The sequence below is a fragment of the Branchiostoma belcheri genome, unplaced genomic scaffold (assembly GCF_001625305.1).
Source record: "Branchiostoma belcheri isolate BF01 breed outbred unplaced genomic scaffold, Haploidv18h27 scaffold2, whole genome shotgun sequence".
Taxonomy (NCBI): domain Eukaryota; kingdom Metazoa; phylum Chordata; class Leptocardii; order Amphioxiformes; family Branchiostomatidae; genus Branchiostoma; species Branchiostoma belcheri.
The window spans coordinates 4,094,416-4,118,325 of NW_017803490.1; the positions used below are offsets into that span (position 1 = coordinate 4,094,416).

General features: G+C 40.5%; 1 protein-coding gene and 1 long non-coding RNA gene across 11 annotated transcripts in view; one reads left to right on the forward strand and one right to left on the reverse strand.

Annotated features, from left to right (window-relative positions):
• The window catches only part of LOC109468585 (CUGBP Elav-like family member 3-A), a 235,717-nt gene extending 226,665 nt beyond the window's left edge, over positions 1-9,052 (forward strand). For 6 of the 10 annotated variants that reach the window (XM_019766879.1, XM_019766883.1, XM_019766882.1 and 3 more), the window contains 4 exons: positions 346-471; positions 1,701-1,844; positions 2,300-2,459; positions 5,274-9,052. In XM_019766879.1, coding sequence (XP_019622438.1) covers positions 346-471; positions 1,701-1,844; positions 2,300-2,427 — 398 coding nt within the window. In that variant the 3' untranslated portion in view covers positions 2,428-2,459; positions 5,274-9,052. The remainder of the gene's footprint in view (positions 1-345; positions 472-1,700; positions 1,845-2,299; positions 2,460-5,273) is intronic. The other 4 variants (XM_019766884.1, XM_019766886.1, XM_019766888.1 and 1 more) reach the window with 2 other exon arrangements.
• A 6,811-nt stretch (positions 9,053-15,863) lies between these two features.
• On the reverse strand, positions 15,864-16,999 carry LOC109468673. The gene is made up of 2 exons (XR_002140137.1): positions 16,704-16,999; positions 15,864-16,174 (listed from the first exon to the last, which is right to left on the reverse strand). It is a non-coding gene; the product is annotated as an uncharacterized LOC109468673 (long non-coding RNA).
• Positions 17,000-23,910: the final 6,911 nt, after the last annotated feature.

Sequence of the window (23,910 nt, forward strand, 5' to 3'; positions counted from 1 at the left end):
TTGAAGAGCAAAAATGCTGTACAATGAATTCATCGTTCAGGTTACTGAGGAGAGATGTACCTTTTACAGGGATTTTCTTGATTTTATTTTTGGCAACGTCACTCTAGATGTGGTGTTAAGTATTATATGATATGAACTTTTTAGACATTGGTGATGATTATTATCAGTGGTGCAAACAAACAATATCTTCCTCACATTAAATTCATAATTATACAAAACAGATGCTAGCTTACAAGCCTCTATAAAACACCAATCTTTCAATTTTACGTTGTTTTAATGCTTTGGTGGTTAGTAACATTGCCATAAAATTTACTGACTTTGTTGCGGAATGTGTTGCTATCCCAGCATACCCCTGGACCAATGGGCAACTCTCCCAGGCCTTCGCACAGCATCCTCCCATCATGCCTCAGCAGCAGAAGGAAGGTGAGGCATATCCCATGATCCTTCATGATGGTCACTCAACTCCAACTGGTAAATAGTCCATAATACTCTTCCACCAAATGGATCAAAAGAAAATGGATGAGTCCAAAGGGTACATCATAAATGTTGTAAATGTTTGTTCAATGTTTATTCTACTCAATTGTAAGAGTTTCAAGGTTTCAACTTTTTCCCTTTGATCCATTTGGTGACACTATCCATACAGCAGCAGTGTATTATAATATATACACTCTGCTGCCATTTCTTTCTATGATAATGTATTCATGTATACCCAAGATGTACAATGTACAATATATAGAAGTTAGCACTAACACTACCTAACGCTATCCATTGAAGCATATATTATATAATGTACATGTTAGGCATATTGTTGTAATTCTTTTGAAAATAAGTCAGTGTCTGTGAAAACCCCACTTTTAAGTTTTCTGTGCTACCAAACCTACAAACAGAACCATAGTAGCTTTCAGTACCATAGACAGACACTGGTCTAATGATTTTATCTCTGTTGGTAGAAATCATTAAGAACAAAGTTTAAACTGTGCTTGCCAAGTTGCCAACACACCACATGTATGATCCACTGCTCACTGAGTCACGTGTGTCATCTACATAACATGATGTCACAGAAGCAGTGGATCGCTTATTCCTTGACAAATACTGGAGTTGTACAGTCAAAGGGTCCAATAACTTGTGTTGGAAATTACAGTTTTAATTTGCTTCTCAAAGGTTGTCAAGTTTGAAGTTTTCTGTTGTACCTAAAACACGACAATAACTTTCAGCACCATGGACAGCCACTATCTGTCTGCATAACCAACAACAGGTCCAGAAGCTTTTGTTTCATGTAACTCTAGGCATCAAATTGCAACAAGAACACTGCTGAGGTCCCATTGGTAGTTCTGGGAATGAGCTCTTGAGCTAGAGGTGTATGGCACAAGCTAGAGGAGGTCCAAAATCAAGCTGAAACCCTTGTGTAATTTCTCACTAAAAGAGATGTCATTGCATTTCATCTACATTTGTACCAACAGAATTTGCCCCTCAAAATAGAGGAAATAGTATTTTAGAGGGTCGAGATTTGACATCATCCTGGGAGCATCCCACTACGATTGTCAGTCTTCTGGGCCTCCAGCGTTTGACATGATGTTATTTCAAACAGAAAGAAACTCCTGGCTGGCTAAGATACTGCCCAGAAAGTCTACCTTCATTGATGAACTGAGAACAGTTGATTGTCTCAGTTACCATGAGCTCTAAACCTCTGGTTGTTCCAGGTCCTGAGGGATGCAACCTCTTCATCTACCACCTGCCTCAGGAGTTCGGCGATGCTGAGCTCATGCAGATGTTCATGCCTTTCGGCAACGTCATCAGCGCAAAGGTGTTCGTGGACCGTGCCACCAACCAGAGTAAATGCTTTGGTAATTAAACAGTGATGTTGTTTCATATTGCCCATGCATGGGTGTTCTGTATTGTCACCACACACACGTGTCATTCCATGATCTATATATACAGTCAAGCCTGTACATACAAGTGACTATCTCTAATGTGGCAACTTCTTGGTGGTCTGTAGGATACATAATTTCCCATTGACACAAATATTTAGAATCTTGTTATTAGTAACTTCCTGCACACACAGACCAGATTTTTGCACATGTGGCCTTTTATAATACATAACACATAATACACATTTACACAAAAATATACAATCTTTTGTAGAAGAAATAAATGCAATTTAATTGAGAAATGAACACCTTTTAATGAAATTGTGCACAACTTTTTTCGCGATCTTCACACTAGCAGATTGAATGTTATTGGTGATGTGTGATGTACATTGAGTGCCATGAACTGATGTCCATTTTGCCTCCTGCTGCAGGGTTTGTGAGTTTTGACAATCCTGCGTCCGCCCAGGCTGCCATCCAGGCCATGAACGGGTTCCAGATCGGGATGAAGCGCCTCAAGGTTCAACTGAAGCGACCAAAGGATGCCAATCGTCCATATTGACCTCCTAACTTGTGCTAAACTACTGAAATCAGGTAAAGACCTAATCTTTTTACAGGTTTCTCCCGTAAATTTACATTATGAATTGTACAAACATATCTATGAGAAATGTGGAACAGCTGAAACTCAGTGTAATATTGGAAACTTAGTTGTTGAAAATTTAAAATCATCATTATCAAGCAAAAGAGTTTCTGTTTTGCTGCTTACATTTACTTCTTACAATTTTTAAAATTGAAAATTGTCCAGGGATTGTTTTCAAGAAATCAAAAACCTTTGTTCTGTCGTATTTGTTGCTCTCTGCCCAAAATTGTATTTTGACAGATGTTCTCTTTTAAAATCTCATTATACAATGATGTACTATGTATGACATATTGTATATTAATAAGCAAAACGCATATCAATTCTCTACTCAAGAAATATTATAATGGGTCTCAGCTGTTTCTGTGTGATGTAATGTCCTACAAACTGAAGTGTACTATACAAGTCATGTATATGGCAACTTACATGTACACAATTATTCTATTATGGTATTATGAAAGGACCTGCTAACATTTCAACTACTGATTGGGATGAAATTCAACTTTGACATACTAATATTTTGTGTTATAAAAAGAAAGTATAATGTCAGCTGGTCCTTGATACAAAAATATGTTTAAAATTCCTGTTTCAGATTATTTGTTTCATTTTGATACTTTCATTCCTTTACATTTGAAGCAATCTTTTTTTCAGGAATGGTGTGGCAATGTTAAAAGCCATTATAGAAACCTGATACATTCCACTTTTGTACTATGAAATGCCAAATTGTGTACCTGATACCTTTCTTTCTTTCTTTTGAATAATCTAAGGGCTAATATCTGGGAGGATATAGTAATGCACAGTTTTAGCAGCACTACTTAGTAACACATTACAAGGACCTCCTAAATTTCTATGTGCCACAATTAAGGAAAATCATCCTTACTTCTCCTGATCTTTCTATTCTTTACTGGTAGTGTCAGAGTCATATCTCTTCCACTTCTTAAGAATCTGTGTGGTCTTTCTTCACCATCCCCATTGCTTGAGAAAGTCTGTTATTCTTTAAGAATCTGAGTTCAATGTCTCATTTTTACCTGTGATCTGCTTTAACCTTTGCACTCTGAACTCTGAACTGATCCTGCACCCTTCCCATGGTTCTCTCCTGCATACCCCGTCCGTCATCATATTTCCATGGCAACTAAAGCAAGCGGGGCAATCAAAACCCGCGCAGAGTCCAGTCTGGCTCCGCCCCTAAGACCTAAGACTGGCAGATACCCAGCAGTAAGTGACAAATTCATGGCGGTGTTGTCGGAAATTCGGTGGCGTATTTGCCGTGGTGTGACTATATATGGGTAGCCAGTATGTGGCCTGTCTAGATATTGTGACCTATGCCCTGTGACCTTTTTGACCTGTGTTCTGGTGACCATCGCTGGGTGCTGTACTCACTATACCAACCAGTCAATTCCAAAAACAATTGCACCCCTCCAATCCTGACTCCAAACTGATCTGGGAGCGCAGTGTGACAACCATTCCAAAATAGATTCACTATAAATAAATGTTGTTTGTTTTAGCTGAGTCTATAGATTGTGTGCACATCACTTAGTGTCGAAAGTCTGTTTTGGGACTCAACTTTAAAGAAAGGAAATCTAATTTTGATGTTAACTCCCAATCCTTGACATGTTGTACATAGTTCTGTTGGAGTAAGTACTAGTATTCTGTACTAACGTCAGCTTGATATTGTGTTCAAGGCCTTCAATGTTGCCATTTTGTGTTTGACATGATTTTGAACCCTGTAGCACATATTGTCATATTGCTTTTTGCTTTCTGTCTATTATATTCATGTACTATTTTGTTAGATCAGGACATTCATTGTTGTGGCAGCTTTATAAATGATCTATTGCTTAGCTTTACATCCTCTCCATGTGGAAACAACTGAGTTGATATAAAGCTAAGCATGGCTGTAAAAACAGGCTATGAATAAAATGCTCAGGGCTCGAAATATATACATACCTACACTGGTGCAGGTAACATTGATAATTTCCCATACCAGAAAAAGTTAACCTGCATCACTCAGAATTTAGGAAGTATGGATCATACTAAAAACTATTCAGAAACCATCAGCCATCATTTCTTTTACACTTCATCTGAAATGTAGGTGGTACCAGTCAATCAAATATACCTACAATGTAGGTACATGTAGAAACATGGACTTGTGCAGGTCAGCTGTAGGTGCAGGTAGATATCAGAAATGCCTGCATAGCTCCAAGTTTACCTGCACTAACCTACTTATACCCAGTACATGGACCAGTGCAGGTTAGGTGCAGGTAGACATCAGAAATACCTGCACAGCTCCAATTTTACCTGCACTGACCAGTGCCTATGCAGGTTATATTTCCAGCCCTGTATATGTTTATACATGTAGTGAGTAAAAATATGCTGTCAGATGAGAAATCAGTGACACAAAAGCTTCTAACAATTGGTCTTCTTGTAACATTAATTTATCTGATTAGTAAGAAAAATTTCAAGAGGTCAACAAGGGGCTGGGAGAACAGGTTGCACAAGACTATATTGAACTCTTTGCAACAGTGTGTACTAAGGTACAGATTTCCCCCCTTAGAGCCACAGTGTTCATGTTTGGGGGGTTTAACTTATTTCATATGCTGAAATGTAGAACTGTGGAAGGTTTGAAAGAAGCTTTTGTGGCACACCAGCTTGTTGAATAGTTGCTACATGATCGAACCATTTTGCCTCTGAGATGAATTCATTGCTTTTTACAGGTAAAAAGTGCATATTATAAAACTTTGACTAACTCTCGATTGTTTTCTGTTTTCCCCCAGGTTCTCAATGAAGTGGCTTTGGTGCAATATTGAAAGCTGACTGATGAAAAGGAGGTGGTTTCCGATGGCAACCGTTGTCTAGGAGACCGAGATGCCAGACTATAGACTACAGTGCGACATGTATCTACAGCGATTGTTGCTAGGTCAACTATAGGTGAAATGTAAACAATTCTTACCCGTGTAGTGAGGGACCAATAATGTTCACTGAAGTAAACGAAAAAACAAAAAACAAATCGTCGGACGCAGATGCACAATTGGTGCATGGCCTGCTGGGAATATGACCTATGACCTTCTTGGAAAAAATGCAGAGGTTTGTGAATTCTGTCGCAGGATTCATAAAGCTACGGCAGGCTTTCTGGAATTTTGCGTCTGTACAGTTAACATGCCATGATTTTTAATTGTAGAATAATAATTACAACTTCGAGTTAGGGCAGTAGAGATATGACAATATAGGAACCTAGGTATAACCAAACTTAGAGGACAAAACGACTTGTAGAATTCTCAAAAGAATGTTTCTTATAGATTTCTCAGAACAAGAACCATTTTATAGCCTAGAATAGTGATGATTTCCAGAAATCAGGGAAATCGCGGTCACTTTGTAGGAATGGCAGTAGGACGTGTAGAAATGAGTAGGAATTCAAACAAGCCCCAAATTTTAGATGATAAAAATCATCTAAAAATGTAGAAGTAATGAAAGAAATGCATTTCATATTAATCTTACAGATATAGAGAGGGCAGCAACAGCTTGGGATGCGAATGCTTAAAAGCATAAACAAAAAAGCGCTTCATATGCTGAGAGTAAACATAAGGTAATTTGTAGAACAACAAAAAATGGAGTACCCCAGATATGTAGGAACATTCCAATGTAATATACCAACAGGGGTGCACCTGTCACTAAGACTGCATCTGGCTACTAGACCAAGTGCGACAGGTGTAAAAAAAAAAAGTGAAAAAAATTTTCTCGCTCGGGGCTCAGTGCACATATGTATGATATTTATCAAACAAGAGAAGGCTTCAGTTGTGCAATTTTTCACCATCCACAAAATCCAATCAACAAAGTAGTGTGTGACACTGTATACAACAGATTTGAAAACATTTCCATTTTAAAGTTTTATCTACGATCTATCACCATTTAAAAAAGCTTCTTTTAACTTAGCATATTTATCGTCAGTTGAATATGTATAATTTCTGAGAAGGTTTTAAGAAAGTTTTAGTGTTGTAGTGTTTAATGTAATTGCTAAGCAGTTTGACAAAAGAATAGGGATGCTCTGAGTAGAAGGATGATTGTAACTATTTGCATACAGTGCCACGCAGACTTGGGTACATATACTGTACCCAGAGGAAAAATTGTGTCAACTGTGGGGTTGTTTCTGGTGAAGTTTGGTTTAGATTATACTTGTCGTGTTGTCACAAATATTTTAAACAGGGTTGATTTTTCATTCTCTTATTTATTCTTGAGATTTCTTCTCCAATCGTGGACACCAAAATTACATATCAGAGGTGTAAGATTTATCGGAGGATAATGGAAATATTTATTTGACAATCTGAGACAATATTACTTCACTAAGTGATGTGAAAACTACAGTACCGATACCCCTTTTCCAGCCATGGTATGTTCCGTATCTGTGGCATTTTCAGTCTAAATGCATACAGTTTCAGACCATACCATGCAGTTTAAAGGGAGGTTCTGTATTATAACATGATAGAGACATTAAATAATGCTAAAGATGTAGATTTTGTGTTGTGCCAAACAGTGAATAGAGATGATTAATTCTATTTATTGTGTTTGATTTGTGACGTGATAATTTATTGATCAACGTCTATTTATTACTATTTATTGATGCCATTATTGTTGGCAATATATTGTTAAGGTAGGGATAATTAAGTTATTCATTAATTTATCTCCTAAGTTAATGAGAGATCACTTGCTGCCTTTTCTCTAGAATGCCTATACGGTAAAACACTTCTCAACATAAAATCATACCCACCAAAGCATGCATGGCTTGGCCTCTCATTAATTATGTTAATGAGAGTGTTTTTTTGGCGACGCCTAAGGGGTGGAGCCTGCTTTTTCCTGTTTTGATCACCCAACGCCCATGAGAAGTTATGGAACTGTCAAGAATTGTAAAGGAACATGCCATTAAAGTTAAAGGGGGTGGTTAATCTACCAAGAAGGGAACTAATATATCTAGTGAAGGTAGGAGAGTAATAAGGTTATAAAGGACAGTGTAGAATTTACCATGATTGCAATTGTAAACTTCGTGCTTAAGGAATGAATATTGGCAGGTATAATATTTAAGAAAAGGCCGGAATGTGGAACGAACGTGGCTGTGCAAATTGGTTGGTTTTGTACAAGTATGCTACAGCTATGTTCGTTGAGATTTTCTTCATCTAAGAATATACTTTTGAGTTCTGATGGTTTGGAAAGAGAGGATGCTTGCACAGCTAGCCAACTTGCACAGCTTACAATGAAGGGACAGTTGTATGATTGAAAGGCATTAACATGACATTGTGTACCTCATCTATAAGCACAGCAACTTCAGGTTTCTACCAACACTGCTACGATATATACTGAAACCCGCACCCCTTTGTGAACTTAGTACGGTCCAGTTTCCTCTGGGTGTCGTCAGATTTTGGACGGTACCATGTGTCATGCAGGGAGGATAGCAGGGGAAAAAGTTATGCTCTTGGAGCAGTACCCATTAAGCCTGTAATGTTATCTTATAAATGGCCTATAGGTTCCATATATTCATTAGGGTAACATGTACTTAAACAATGCTGGTGAAAGGACCTAGTCTAAAAAAATGCTTGAGAATTCACCTAAGGTACTGAAAAGGTGAGATGTATATAGTACAACGCACCGGCAGCCTTTTGCCTAGAATTTACTAAGATGTACAATGAAAAAAATCTTGACACTGAGGAGCAACCAAACTTACCGGGTCGCACGTTAGCGTTATACATTTTTATCTGGATGATTCTGGGTACCAGTGGACAAATTTTATCTCAGACTTCTTGTTGTAAGACCGAGATATGGTATCACTTTACATCACAGATTTCAAGCTATGCTGGTTTTTGGCAATGCCTCTGGGGCGGAGCCTTATGTATTCCTGTTGCATGAGAGAAATGTATAACCGAAAAAGTGACATGATTAGAGCTAAAACAGTAAGAAATAGACAACTGTACGAGCTGTGTGCCATTATACGAACCACAACTACATGTACGCGTACGATAGTCGAGAATTTGTACCATCTTTCTAGAGAAATGTGACCAACACTACAGCATAACAACCCATATGTTTTGTCAAGCAGCCAGGAGTATGATTATGTGTATGACCAGACATTGGAGAATTGTATGTCATTCATTCATTCACTCATATTCTGATGTTAACAAAGATCTCCAGGGCTAACTTCACTGATTCAGAATCTCATTGATTAACAACAAATCATCACCATCATCACATAGAAACCAGTAGAACGACAAATATCAATTGGACCAAAGTAATCCACGAATGTACAATTTCTTTTATCAATCCCTGACCAACATATATGTGAACTTGTTGCATCAAACTTTTGGGAAAGGATATTGTAAAAGATTTTGGGTATAACCGGAGAAAGGGTCACATGTTGTTGAGTGTTGGAGTGTATTCATGTCGTGGCTTACTGCAAGTGTTCCCAGACATGTGGTTTTTGTTTGGAGTGCGGTTTCCTGGTAATTTTGGTGTGCTCCCAGTCCTGCCTGTACAGATGATATATCTACCATAGGGAGATAATAAAACAACGAATATTTACTATGAGTGTGTGTTTGTCATCTTTGCTGTTGCCTCACCTTAGTTAATATTTCATCACAATGAATTAAGTATTCTTTATTGCATGTTCTTGCCCACATGGGCGAAGGCAGTAGTTATATAGGGCGTCTAAAGGTGGTGTTATAAGACCACACCAATTTAATTTGTTGGTTCTCAGATTTTTTCATAAAAATATGAAGCAACAGGGCAAAAAAATAATAACAGGTCTAGGCATCCTATTATATATTGCCCCAACTGCTACGACAGGAGCCATGAAGTCAACACAAAAGGCTGGGTTGATATTTAAACAATCAATTTTGAACTTTTAATCAAACCACTGCATTGATATATGCAAAAAAAACTAGGAAGAAAAAGACTTTTTTTCAAATTTGGAGGGCAAAATAAGAGCATATTTAATTGATTCAGAACCAGAATCTTTTTTTTTTTTGTGCAAATCAGAAAAAAATGAAGAGGTGAATCCGAGAACCAACAAATTAAATTGGTGTGGCCTTAATGTAGTGTGACAGTGTAAGGATGACCACTTATGATGCACTCCTGACGTCATCACGCTTCTGACTTCCGGTGCATCACACATATGACGAGGGTTGACGAGATCGACCAAAAATTTATGGTGAGTTCCTTTCTTACATGCTGGATCAAAGCTTGGACTCTATAACTATGTGTTCTACCAACACAGATGAGCTTTCAGTCGAATATTAGATAGACGACATTTTGGAAGGCATTTTGAGAAGACAAGCCATAAGGTTGCATTGTAAGCATCATAACATCAGGCCGGTCAGCCGCCGATTATTTGAGCTGTGTGGCTAAGCGATCTCGATCCTCCGAAGTACAGAAAAACAACTATTGAATACTAGAATTGGGCAAACGGCCCAAAAACTTGATTACCTGAACAATCAGAAGGAACGATTGGAATCCACGCTAGCCAACAAACTTCCGGTGGAAATTTCCACAGAGTTGAAAGGTCATCCTAAGGGAACATCTTCTAAATGAAACACGTCAACAAAGCAGTTTTCTCGCTTACTACAGAACCAAACGACGGGAATAACACTTCTCTAGCTGCCGATTGCATTAGTAAATGGGTAAAGAATTGTTCAGACAGAAGTCTTAGGGATCCGGAACTCGCAGTTCTTGCCAAGGGTTTAGACTACCTAATTTTTTCAGCACCAAGGACGAACCCACACCGTACTAATGTCGCCAAGCTTGTTACCCTATCGGAAAAGCGTTGCCCAAAATACGCATGGACAGGGTGTCCCAACAAGAAAAATCCATGCCTTCAAGCACCAGAGTTATCAACCAAGGATCGAGGTGTTCAAGAATTCATTCTTTCCTAGAACTATCGCGGAGTGGAACTCGCTGTCACCAAGTACAGTAGGGGCATTGTCATTAGATAGCTTTAAACAATGTCTAGAGTTAGATGTTCAAGGGTTAGGTGTAACAAGTCGATCGGTGTAATGTAGCTAGCTGCCGCCGCGCCGCGTGCCTACGAAACTGGTGTGTTACGCCGAAGGGCGGTTATACCGGCTATACAGATACAGATACAGGACTTAGCCTCTAACAGTCTTCTTGAAGCGGTCGAAAAGAGTAGGAATCGACGGCCAGATACTAGTAGACAGATGATATGGCAGGGGAGTTGGTCCGCTCTGAGAGAACAGTTTGCCGCTCCTGAAATGTTCTCTGTGCGCGGACCGACTCCCCCACATGAATATAGTGTCATCACAGGGAAATATCAACAGCTATAATATCTCTCCTGAGGACAAGCTTAAAAACTTCCGAATTACTCATTACATTAGCGGAAAGTCTGGTCTAGGAATATAAAAAGAGGCAATTTTTCATCCTGCAATGGTTTTTCTTGCCTGCAGGGCGAGATTAAAGCTTCCCTCCTTTGTGTCTTTTCTACCTACACTATTAATCATTCAGATACCTCTGTGGCAACGGACGGTTTCAGAAAAGTATTCTGACACTACTACAAGTCATTTACCTCTGGAAGAGAGATTTTCCCGTTATAGGTTATTTGGCGTGCTATATATCTTTAAAATAACAAGTAGCGCCCCCAAAGAAAGTAGCCATGAATTATAAAGAATGGTTACAACAGCCATTAGTACAAATACTTCTACCACATGTATACGGCTCACGGTTTGACTTCGGGCAACTTTTTTTTCATACAACTTTCTTATGAAAATTAAAAAAATCCTAGAGGCAATTTTCATAGTGCGGCTTTAATGATATAAATCAACTGAAAGTGTAAAACGACATTTAAACGTAAGCATCCAAACTACTCATGACTTTAATATCTTGTCCATTCCCGAATTAATGAATTGACGTAATTTGAAAGCATTTTTATCTACCCAGAATGTCTGCTTGCATTTTTATTAAAACAGAAATAAAAGTTGGTCCAAGTAACACCTCCCTCAGACAAATTAATTAAATAGATATAATAATACATGAACAATAAACATGGGGTTTAATTATAAACTTAATGTACAGGTTCTAACATTCCCTTTCTTGGTGTTACTGATAGGACACAAGAAAGTAATACATGTATGAATATTTTTAATTAATTAAGAGCGAGATATTTACGTATCATAATGAAATCCTGAGTTAGATTCATAATTTGCATTTTTTTAAAGAATGGTACAGCTTCCAACAAAGCATCGTGAACAAAATCTAATCATTTCTAGGTCTCATAAAGACCTACCCACCTACCAAGTTTCATTCCAATCCATCCACTGCTTCTCGAGTTATCTTGCTAAACCACACACAAACAAACACACCCACACACACACAGACAAACGCAACTGAAAACATAACCTTCTTGGCGAAGGTAACAAGAAAGCATCATGATCATGAGGAAGAAAACATCGTAAGAAAAGTACGTGAATTTCGGTGGTTATTACTGGGTTCGTTTTGTTCCCCGCCGGCGGTTGTCTGACTTCAAAAGACCGCGTTATCCCGATATATTGTGTCTCGGCGAAAGACCGGCGTCCGCCCGCGTGCCTCTGGCCATGGAAACAGATGGCATCGCTCTTATTGTGAACATTACACATATCATGTCTACGCCTGGCAGCGAGAAGTATGGAGGGTGTCATTGGTCCAAACATTGCAAGGCCAGGGATGAAGAGTAATTATGGATATGGTTACTCCAGGCGCATTCCGAATGACAGTACTAGCCATTACATCTCTGCAATTCAAGGCTAAAATAACGTTTCATTAGAGACACACCATGAGTTCCTCGACTAGAATTCACGATTTTGTGTACTTTATGGTCTTAAATCTAAGTAAAAGCGTGCTCTATGTGAAGTTGTGTTATTTGTTGCAAAGTTCAAGGAAAATTGATAAGCATCAGTTAGCAAAAAAGCGACTAAAAGGGAAATAAGTAGATTTTAATAACAATTTTGTGTACTTCATGGTGTTTAAGAAAGTTAATAATACGTATTGTATGTGAAATATTACTTTGAAGAAGCAAGGGGTTGTTTGGAAGGTGTAAGCTGGCACGTAAAATCACGTAAATGGTCTCTTAAAGTTTCACGCATTTTATTTCTAATACACAGTTTATAACCCTTATTACTTTCTATGTGGCTTGAAGATGTCTGTTGCAGCAGATGTTATGTGGGTATAACAGATTTTATTACATTTTTATGGCCCTATGCTGTGTTAAAATATGCGGTCTGTGTGGTATTTAGGCTATCACATGATGATAAGTACCTTTGAAATAGTTTTCTACCGCAAGCAGATGTACTTTTAACCATTACTCTGATGCCATTAATCAGAACTGTAAAACGATGTCTTTGGGCGAACCTATATACAAGAACTGCACCCAAAATCATTACCTTTTATGAATCGTCACGCTGGATATGTTAGTGTCCTGCGGGGAGGTATACATCACACACAGAACGGTGTGGCTAGGTAAGAATGACAGATGCACAGGTTTTGTAAACCCGTAACTTCCCTGGATAAGGAATTTTTGCCTCAGTTCAGTGACTCTGGCAGAACAAGCCGAGGCTTGGAAGATTAGAGAGTAAAGCCCGTGTGACGTATAGCCGAATATGGTCTCACGAACACGACCGAACTTCCTCAACCATGCATGGTTAGGAGTATAGGTCGGGAGTAAGGTCGGCTGTGGTTGTCTGGTGTTCGGACAGGGCGGCTACTGTTCGTAGTCCGAATGTTTCAAAATGTTAAAAACATTCGGGTGCTGACGGAGAAAGGTTCAGCCGTGAAATTTGGTTCAAATCTAACTCAAATTCGATTTTCATCGAAAGGTAGGCGTGGCCTAAATCTGACCAAATTATATTGCTTAGTTTTGTTTGAATGAACTAACCTCGGTTTTGTAACTATGAGAATTTCACTGTCTTTAAGAAAATCCAGCGCATAACGTTAGATATTCCCAGTCAACATGTCGTTATTTTCCTGCCGATTTACGTGGCATCTTCTACGTCATACGTCGCCATAGCAACGTTCTATTAACGCACAACAACAGGGGGTATCGTAAACTAGCTTTAATTTGGAAAACCTGTTTTTATACGCTTTGAGCGCTCGCGGTAAAGTCAGCATGATTACAACTAGATATTTGATAATACCAGCCTGCACATGGGCTCATTCCCGCTCATTTTTCAAGCAAAGTTAAACCCTAGTCACACATTCAGAAAGCTTCCCAAGACAACCAATCAAGGTTGGCTGAAGTTCGGGAGTAGTCATGACGAAAGTGAGCATTTTTGTAGCGAAGATGCGGCATTTTTTCCTTTCTCTTTCCGTCTTGTTGTCTCCCAAAATCAGTCCCTGTTTGTATTTGTGTTGTCTCTTGGTAACAAAACTTACGGCAAGAAATATTCTCCGGAATAGCGACTCATATCTGCATTGGATTCCCTTTACAGCCAAGTAAGATTTTCCCCTGTCTTTTTTATGTATTGAGCAGCTAGGATTGAATCCCACCTTTGCGAACACACGTGTACGAAATCTATATTTGAAGGAGACGGCTTGAGGATCTAGCGGCGCCAGTGACGCTTAGCTACCGCCTGTGTATGATAACGGTTACCGCAACAAACAGTGATAGCTTAGCATATAGAATCGGCAATGTTATGTACGTTTTAGTCACATAAAGTCACTGTACTGCAATACAAAAAGGTTCCGTCAGAGGGCGATCTTACTCCATTGATTACTCATGTTTGCCATTGTCCCCTGTATGTTGCTGATGATACGAGTAGTACGCCTCGGACGAAACCTTTGTTTAAACTTTCCTTACAGCGACAGTTGTAGATGACAGTGCCATCAGTACTAGTGTGGAAGGTAAATGAAAGCACGCGCCTTTTTTCCAGGGGATACTAGAATCAGACACGTCTCTCTACACGTTTAAATAATTGGTTTAGCGACCGAAAACAGCAAAATCCCTGACAACAGCACGGATCCAGATATCAAAATAGATTAATTCTACTGGCGATGTGTCGTTGCCATGGCAACTAAATACGTCTGTGCAGACGTATTTTTGACGAATGACGTGAATTCGCTGTAATGGATTTACCAATTATTTGGCTATTAAGATGCCATGTGGGCAATATTGGAAGCCAGGAAACAGATATGTGGTGAAATCATTTGACTCCCAACGTTAATGAAAGTCGGTTTGCAGCAACAGTGTCCAGTCCCCATCTTAGCTTGTGATTTTATTCAAAAGAAAAAAACAATTGTTTCCCCTTTGTAAAAATGTAAAATCAAGCTTAAACTTGTGAAGAGTGTAAAGTTTATACCCTAAGGTATATTGCCTTTGTGTTTATAAAAACCTTTAAAGGAAAGGTAGCCTAGTTTAGGTATTGGATTAACAATTCATTGCCTAGAATTGGTGGATTGTTATTCCACTGTGTTTAGGGAGGGGTATTGGAAGGTGGGGCCTATCATTCTTTTTCCATTACCCCCCCTCCCCCCACCACCACCTCCAAAGTCATATACCCATTTTACACCTGGGTGAAGTTTGGGAAGCCGTGCAAAGTGCCTTAAGGACACAATGTATAGTAGGAATGCCAGGAATCGAACCCATGATCACTTGATCTCATGTCCGCTAAGGCAACCGCTCGGCTATTATATTCGACTCCAGTATGGTGTATAAGCTTTGCCATTAAAGAACATATTTCTTTGTATTCCTCCTGGGTCTATCTAGACACCAGGCAGTGTAGAATCTGAAAGCAGATATTGTGAGCTCCTGACATTTCTTTGACTTAAAACACTCCATTTTCTGTCAGATTTTCATAACGAACAGGATTTTCTCATAGTTATATTGTCGGCAGCAAAGAGCTCTTTGCCGAGAGCCCCAAGGATAGTGCAGCTATTAAAGGTAAGGACTGGATATACCAGGCTGCGAAGTTACGGAGTGCATGGATCAAAAGCAACCTCTAGCAGTTCAATAACGAACAGTACCATATACGCTCTTACTGCTGTGATATTTTGGGGCACTGGTATTTTCCTGTGCATGGAAGGTTTTCAGCACCAAGGACAGGTTTGCCTGTGTGTGGGAGGTTTTCAGCATCAAGGACAGGTTTGCCTGTGTGTGGGAGGTTTTCAGCATCAAGGACAGGTTTGTCTGTGTGTGGGAGGTGTTCATTCTACCATAGATCAACGTTGTATGCATTTTACATAATAATTTGTACAGGAGTCAAGTACTAAGTGTTAGGTCTTCTCTATAGGTCATAGGTCATGGACATTTCTCTGGAACAGTCTATTTTTTGGATGGGGAGGGGAGGGAATCACGGGAGGGGAGAAAATAAAGAATGAAGCAATAAAGATGGCATCTGTGTCATTCATTGTGTAAATTTTGCATTTTATTATTGAATTTAGTATAAAAACACACTGTTTAGTGCTTGCTTTTGAAGCCCAAATAGAAGTTTGTATTTCATGATAGCCGTTATAAACCTTGTTGCATAGTATTCTATTTGTTGTAAATTTCAGGAAATTCGGTCGAGGAAGTTTTGCCGGGAAGAGAAGGTTTCGTTGCCCAACAAGTCTGCTTGCAGTCGGCTGCCTGGTACAGATGCTGCACTCTGTCCAGGGACACGTGGAGGGTTCCAGAGTAGATGTAGCACAGAATCTCCCCAAACATGGCTGCATCCAAACCCTGTGGGGCAATATAATGTATTTACTGCACTGTAAGGTGTATTTAGTGCTATTTACTATTGCTTTATCCTACTTGAAGACACATACTTCTACAATGTACTTCTAGCTATGGTAAAATTTGAACCTTTTGAACTCGTGGGGTTGTGTGGAACAACGGCAGAACATTTGGATCAGAACCAAGAGGTCCCGGGTTCAAATCCCGCCAAGTCACCATATGATTGAAATTACAGTATCTTTAATATGGCTATTTCAGTCTGGCGTACATTCATCAACATTCGTCTGTGGCAAAATGTCATCGTTTAAAAAAGAATGCCATAAAATACTGGAGCAAAATTTTTGGGTGAGAAGGAGTCTCTTCTTTACAACAACATTATATAACAACTTTACTACTGATATCAATTATTTACTGATCTTGGTACACATTTATATAACTATTATATACATAACGTTATATATTATGTAAACAATACATAGAATCCCTAGAGGGACTAGTTTTGTTACACTTCAGCTGTGATTTGCGCCAAATTTACCTTCAAAACAACCGTCTTCTGACGACTCTCCGCCATATCAGATGTAAACATCGCCCGGAAATGGGGGCTGGCCGCGGACAAAACAAGCCGGTGACAGGGAAACCGGCGGCCCTCGACTTCAAGAACCACATCCTGGAGAACTTCGGCCTTCTGTTAGTCACTTACGGCTGCAAGAAACCCGTCGCGATAGCTTCTATCTTGGTAAAAACGAGGAGGAAGTGTTTTCACGTTAGTTTCTTGGCCAGCGGCAGCCATGATGATGATGCAGGAACTATACCTCACACTGGGACCTCGTTTCGGACCGCAAGTAGACAGGTCAGTGAGGGCCTCTAGCGATTCATCTTAGACTTGCAGTCACAGAATGCGGGTGTCACAGACAACGTAGGGTCCCAGTTTTCCGGTCTCCCCTTTACCATATATGGACATCTTTGCCATATATGGAGCGAAGGGTGCCATGACTCATAGCAGCAGGTTTGCACTGCAGTAATATCCTTCCGCAGTTAGGCGGCGCTTTTGAACCGGGAGCCGAAGCCCCCCGAGATGGGCTATGCTTTGCATAGGATCGAGAGTGGACGCCAGACACCAGCGCGAAACGATTCTCCCTTCGACCGGGGGACGCTAGACGGCCCGAGCCCAAAGTTGGCGGCCGGGCCTGACTCTAATTTATCTCTCGGGCGATAAATAACTTCAGGGAAGGATGCCAACTCAATGTGTGCCGTGACGGGGACCCGAGTGAGGCGAGTCAAGATATGATGGGAGCCGGTAGTGACACCGTCGTGGAGGACCGCCGGTTGACCAGCCGCCGGTCGGCCGGTAGCGACTGTGGGAGCGGGCGTAGACTAACCAGGACGGTACACAGGCTACCCGGTTGACGGGATCAACAAACGCTGGGCCCCCGGCGCTAGAAAAGACCGTCAAGTCCCCACACTAGGGTATTCTTCATTCCGTGTGTAGTAGCATAGATCACCCCGACCAATCTAATCTGGACATTGCTCCGAAATTGGTACATTCCTCACAAAATCGGACATTCCTCCAGGTTTGAGCGTACACTCCTCCAGGTGAGCGGACGTTCCTCCAGTACTTTTGAGCGTACATTCCTCCGGGTGAGCGGACATTCCTCCAGGTTTGAGCGTACATTCCTCCGGGTGAGCGGACGTTCCTCCAGCTTTGAGCGTACATTCCTCCGGTTTTGAGCGTACATTCCTCCGGGTGAGCGGACATTCCTCCGGTTTTGAGCGTACATTCCTCCGGGTGAGCGGACGTTCCTCCAGCTTTGAGCGTACATTCCTCCGGGTGAGCGGACGTTCCTCCAGGTTTGAGCGTACATTCCTCCGGGTGAGCGGACGTTCCTCCAGGTTTGAGCGTACATTCCTCCGGGTGAGCGGACGTTCCTCCAGTTTTGAGCGTACATTCCTCCAAAATCGGTAAACTTCTCCGCGTGATTGGATATTTCGCCGACACCCCCGCTGGCCCGTGGAATGATAGATGTAACGTGTACTGTAAGGCTTTGCATGCCATACACTCTCCTCCCCCGTATAGCGGCGGGCGTAGTGCTCTTGGCTACCTAAGGGAAACGGCTCACGGCCCGATACTAGTCTGGCTCCTACTAGCTTGTCCCGGGCCAAAGGGCTGAACTCAGTGAATTAAACAACAATCGTACAGCTTATTCCTATCGTTTTATTGCTTGTTTACGTTCTGGTTCATGTAAACGCGGGTACTGTAAACGCGGGTACTGTAAACGCGTGTACTGTAAACGCGTGTACTGTAAACGCGTGTACTGTAAACGCGTGTACTGTAAACGCGTTTACTGTAAACGCGTGTGCTGTAAACGCCTTTACTGTTAACGCGTGTACTGTAAACTGTAAACGCGTGTACTGTAAACGCGGGTACTGTAAACGCGTGTACTGTAAACTGTAAACGCGTGTACTGTAAACTGTAAACGCGTGTACTGTAAACGCGGGTACTGTTAACGCTGGTACTGTTAACTGTAAACGCTTGTACTGTAAACGCGGGTACTGTAAACGCGTGTACTGTAAACTGTAAACGCGTGTACTGTAAACGCGTGTACTGTAAACGCGTGTACTGTAAACGCGTGTACTGTAAACGCGTGTACTGTAAACGCGTGTACTGTAAACGCGTGTGCTGTAAACGCGTTTACTGTAAACGCGTGTACTGTAAACGCGTTTACTGTAAACGCGTGTGCTGTAAACGCGTTTACTGTAAACGCGTGTGCTGTAAACGCGTTTACTGTAAACGCGTGTACTGTAAACGCGTGTACTGTAAACGGGTAGTGGTGTAAACGCGTGTACTGTAAACTGTAAACGCGTGTACTGTAAACGCGGGTACTGTAAACGCGTGTACTGTAAACGCGTGTACTGTGAACGCGTGTACTGTAAACGCGTGTACTGTAAACGCGTGTACTGTAAACGCGTGTACTGTAAACGCGTGTACTGTAAACGCGTGTACTGTAAACGCGTGTACTGTAAACGCGGGTACTGTAAACGCGTGTACTGTAAACGCGTGTACTAGCAGCTTTGTAAACAGTTTTTGTCTATGTTTAGACCATGTCTATGTAGTGTTTTCAATGGGCTGACCTCAACGAAGTTCAACGAGGCTCCACGGAAAGTAGGACTCATCAAAAGGCTGTTTGATCCGAATCAAAGCTGCCACAGGGAGTCGGATAAGCCTCAAAGCATGTTGAGTGGTGAAATATCGTAATGTTTCCTAGCTAACAGCCATAACAGGGCACAAAAACAGAGGTAAAATGCTGGAGACTGGATCCTAACATCTGCTTGGAGATTACAGATAGGGCTCAAAGCAGATGTTGGGGTGACTGTTTCTGATTGACGGCTGGGCTTTTCTGTCAGTTCCAAACCACATAACCAGATGGACGTGATCGTGGTGCATTAGTCACCAAATTAGTAAGGATCGTATGTATTCCATAATATTCGTATGTTTATAGTAAGGATTCTATGTATTCCGTAAACTTCGTATGTTTCCTAGTAAGGATCGTATGAATTCCGTAAAATTCTGATAAATTCTTTGGCACCGCTGAATACCTGTTTGAAATGTTATTCTATTATATAAAATGTGTGTAAAGGTGCCTGGACCCTATTTGGGAAAACTTTCAACCTAACTTTGCCTAGCACCCAGGCGGGTCGTCATAATTAGATTACCAGCTTCACATTATTTAGACAGGGCCGTTTTTTAGCCTCTACCAGGCTTCAGAAGACGGGCGAAGGAGTAAAAATTGGCCAAATAGAGATAACATGCTGGGGGATTGGTCCGCTAGATACTAAGTAGTAACATTTTTGTCGCACCCGACATTTTGTTGCACTATCGAGCGGCCCAACTCCCCTGGCATGCTGTCTCTCTATTTGGCCTACTCGTGACTACCGTCTCCCGAAGCCTGGTAGAGGCTACCGTTTGGCACAGCTGTGTAAGCACATGGTCAGTTCAAAATGGCGCTTTCATAGGACGAGAATACTCGGTGCTGATTTTTTGGACAAATTTTTCAATATTTTTTTGAGTTTTCGTCGGTAGAACGTTTTACTACGTGTGCGACAGAGTGTTTGGGAGTTTTCGCCTTGGATTTTACGCCGTTTTGGTGATGTTTTGAAGAGAAAATGCGGATTCCTGACCTGGCGAATTTTGGAGAAGACAACATGGCGAGACAGTTGGGCATGCAGAGTAGCGTGGCATGGATGCGACTTCGCTCATTGTTGCAGGTAAACGAGCAAATTGTTTGGCTGACATTATTCCCTGTATTCTTCCCAACTTTTAGTACTTTCATGTCATTTTCCACAGAATCGAAAGGGCGTATTTCTGTATTAGAGAGCGACCGTTCCTAATTTTAGACAGGCTTTCAAAAAAGTCTATGAATTTGCCACGTTTTCAACAACATTTTCAATGTGCGGTGCGCTTGTAGAGTATTAAATGTATGTGTGCATGTCTTTTTAGTCAATTGTTCAGAGTTTTAAAGTTATATTTGTTGAAATTCAATTGAAAGTACATTGACCAATTTTTTTCTTTATTTCCACGTGGTTCAAAACACCTGTTGGAATGTGCCCGTGTACATAATTTAAGGCCACACCAAGTAAATTTTATGGATGACGTTCTTTGGAGACCCTAAATCTAATGCGAGAGGGCGAAAAAAAACAAGAAGGGCCCTGAAAAACAAGATGCCTAGATTAGAAATATACTAAGAGACGACAAATGTTAGGACACAAATTGAATGAGGTGACACAGTGTAACAAGCAACAAGTCTTTTATTCATCATCAAAACAGCAATAAATCAGGTGGAACAGCAGTTGTCGTCTTGTGCGTTGGGGAGATAGATGGAGCGGTCAGCAAGTTTCTTCAAATGTGGCAGCATGTACCAAACTGAATTCCTAATGGAAGTCATGATTTCCTTGCTTGATGCTTCATAAGCTTTGGTCCATACAAACCTATTTGCGGCACTGTCGTGACTCTTTGGTCATAGTTACAGGAAGTGTAATTTCTTGTGTGTTTTTTTCTAGGAACAGGCCAAAATCAATGCGCGCGCGGACGTCATCCATAAAATTTACTTGGTGTGGCCTAATCACATTTTTGATCATGCCGCTAAAAACTCGCGTAAACAAGATGGGGTCCGCAAAGCTTCAAGTTGCCGAAATGGCTACGATACAAAAACGTTTTCAAACTTCAGTCGAGTTGACCATACTTTCTTCATTATCATTAACAATATTTTGTATAATTTAAAAGCTCTTTCGTTTCAATTTTAGACTGATCCTGTAATTGCAATGATCAAGACTCAAATATTTGTGGCGCAAACACAGTTGACTACCCTGGAAAGTCGCAATTGATGTTTTCAATACATTTTGCGCCAAGCTTAATATGTATTCTACATAAAGTTTTAATTGAATGGGGTTTTGATTTAATTTATAATTGTTGGTGTTGCCATCCCAGTTTTTTATGGTCATTAGGCATAGTTTTCATCGAGGTATGTGTTTGTTTTAAAGTGAAGAAACTATTTCTTCTTTTCATAGAATCCTGTAGTGAGCTGTGTTCTGAGGGTCAGCAACCTGTGCAGGTGTTCAGTACTGATGCGATGAGACTTGTGATGACAGAGGCACTTAACTTAATGATCGGATACATCTGGAGTATTTGGCCAGGTAAGAAAAATCTAAATTCTGCAGTTTACCTACAGCTACTATTTGGTGTTATTGAGACAAGTGTTAAACTTGTAATGTCTGTATAGTTAGGTGGCTGCTGACTGATGCAGTAGTGAGGACTCCTGTCTGAACCTGACAAGACAGATTGGACCAGACCAAATGATTTGAAGACCCAAGAGGAATATCAGGTGAGAAAAATCTGAATTCTGCATTTTACCTGCAGCTATTTGGTGTTATTTGAGACAAGTGCGTAACTTGTAATGTCTGTCTAGTTAGGTGGCTGCTGACTGATGCAGTAGTGAGGACTCCTGTCTGAACCTGACAAGACAGATTGGACCAGACCAAATGATTTGAAGACCCTAGAGAAATATCAGGTGAGAAAAATCTGAATTCTGCATTTTACCTGCAGCTATTTGGTGTTATTTGAGACAAGTGTGTAACCTCTAATGTCTGTAGAGTTAGGTGCATGTCTGCTGACTGATGTAGTAGTGAGGACTCCTGTCTGAACCTGACAAGACTGATTGGACCAGACCAGATGATTTGAAGACCCTAGAGAAATATCAGGTAAGAAAAATCTGAATTTTGCATTTTACTTACAGCTATTTGGTATTATTTGAGACAAGTGTGTAACCTCTAATGTCTGTAGAGTTAGGTGCATGTCTGCTGACTGATGCAGTAGTGAGGACTCCTGTCTGAACCTGACAAAGACAGATTGGACCAGATCCGGTGATTGAGAGACAGAGATGAGGGCTGACTTGAAGTTGAAGACAGAGTGAAATGAAGAGTTTGTACAGGTGAGACAATGATTTACAATTCTATTTTTTCTATGTGGTAAGAAATGAGAGGCATGAAAAAACACACTCCTGTTAACACTGTGTACATATCTAAGCAAAGGGATAGTTTAATTGCACGATTTTAGAATTATCTTTTATGGTCACTCCATGTTGGTAATTTTTCGGAGTTATCACACTAATTATTCTGTTTATTATATAAGTTAGGTGTGTCCTGACTTTCCTGTCCTAACTGGGAGAAACCTGTGATGATGGACAACTTCTGAGCAAACCAGACTCAATGCGGACTCAGCAAACAGTTGCCTTGAAGACACAGTGAAGAGTTTTTACAGGTGAGACAATGCTTTACAACTTACACATTTTTCTTATTTGTCGTGAACCCTGAGGCATAACACACAACCAGTTCTTCTTGGGCCCTTGTAACATGTAATTTAATGTGTAGTGAAATACCTTTATTGTACATTCATGCCACGACGGGCTAGGTACAGGTCAAGACTTAACAGACACATAACAAACATATGTAGAAAAGTGTATACAAAAGATACACTGCTTGACTTAGACATACTGATACATAAGGAACATACAAGGATACTATACTAGGCTAATACAAAGTGTTCTACTTACTGAGCTAATACAGAGTGGTCAACTTCTTCGTAATGTAATGTGTTTCAAAACACCTTTCCATAGCCAAACACTTTCTACATCTATTCAAGCAAAGAGATCATTCTAATATATACATGTAATTATCCTTGATGGTTAGTGTTATCTAAGATTTTTTTGTGCCACACTAATTATCCTTCCATATACAGGTACTCAGGACATGTTTCATGATGTTCCTGTCCGGACTGGGAGAAACCTGTGATGACGGTTGACTTCTGTGCAAACCAGACCAGATGAGGGTGCAGCAAACAATTGACTTGAAGACACATTGAAGACAAAAGAGTTTATTTAGGTGAGACAATGCTTTACAACTTACACATTTTTCTGATTTGTTGTGAACCCTGAGGCACAACACACCCAGTTCTTCTTGAGCCCTTGTAATGTGTAATGTAATGTGTTTAAAAACACCTTTAGCTTTCCATAGCCAAACACTTTCTACATCTATTCAAGCAAAGAGATCATTCTAATACTAGTATATACATGTAATTATCCTTGATGGTTAGTGTTATCTATAAGATTTTTTTTGCACCACACTAATTATCCTTCCATATACAGGTACTCAGGACATGTTTCATGATGTTCCTGTCCTGACTGGGAGAAACC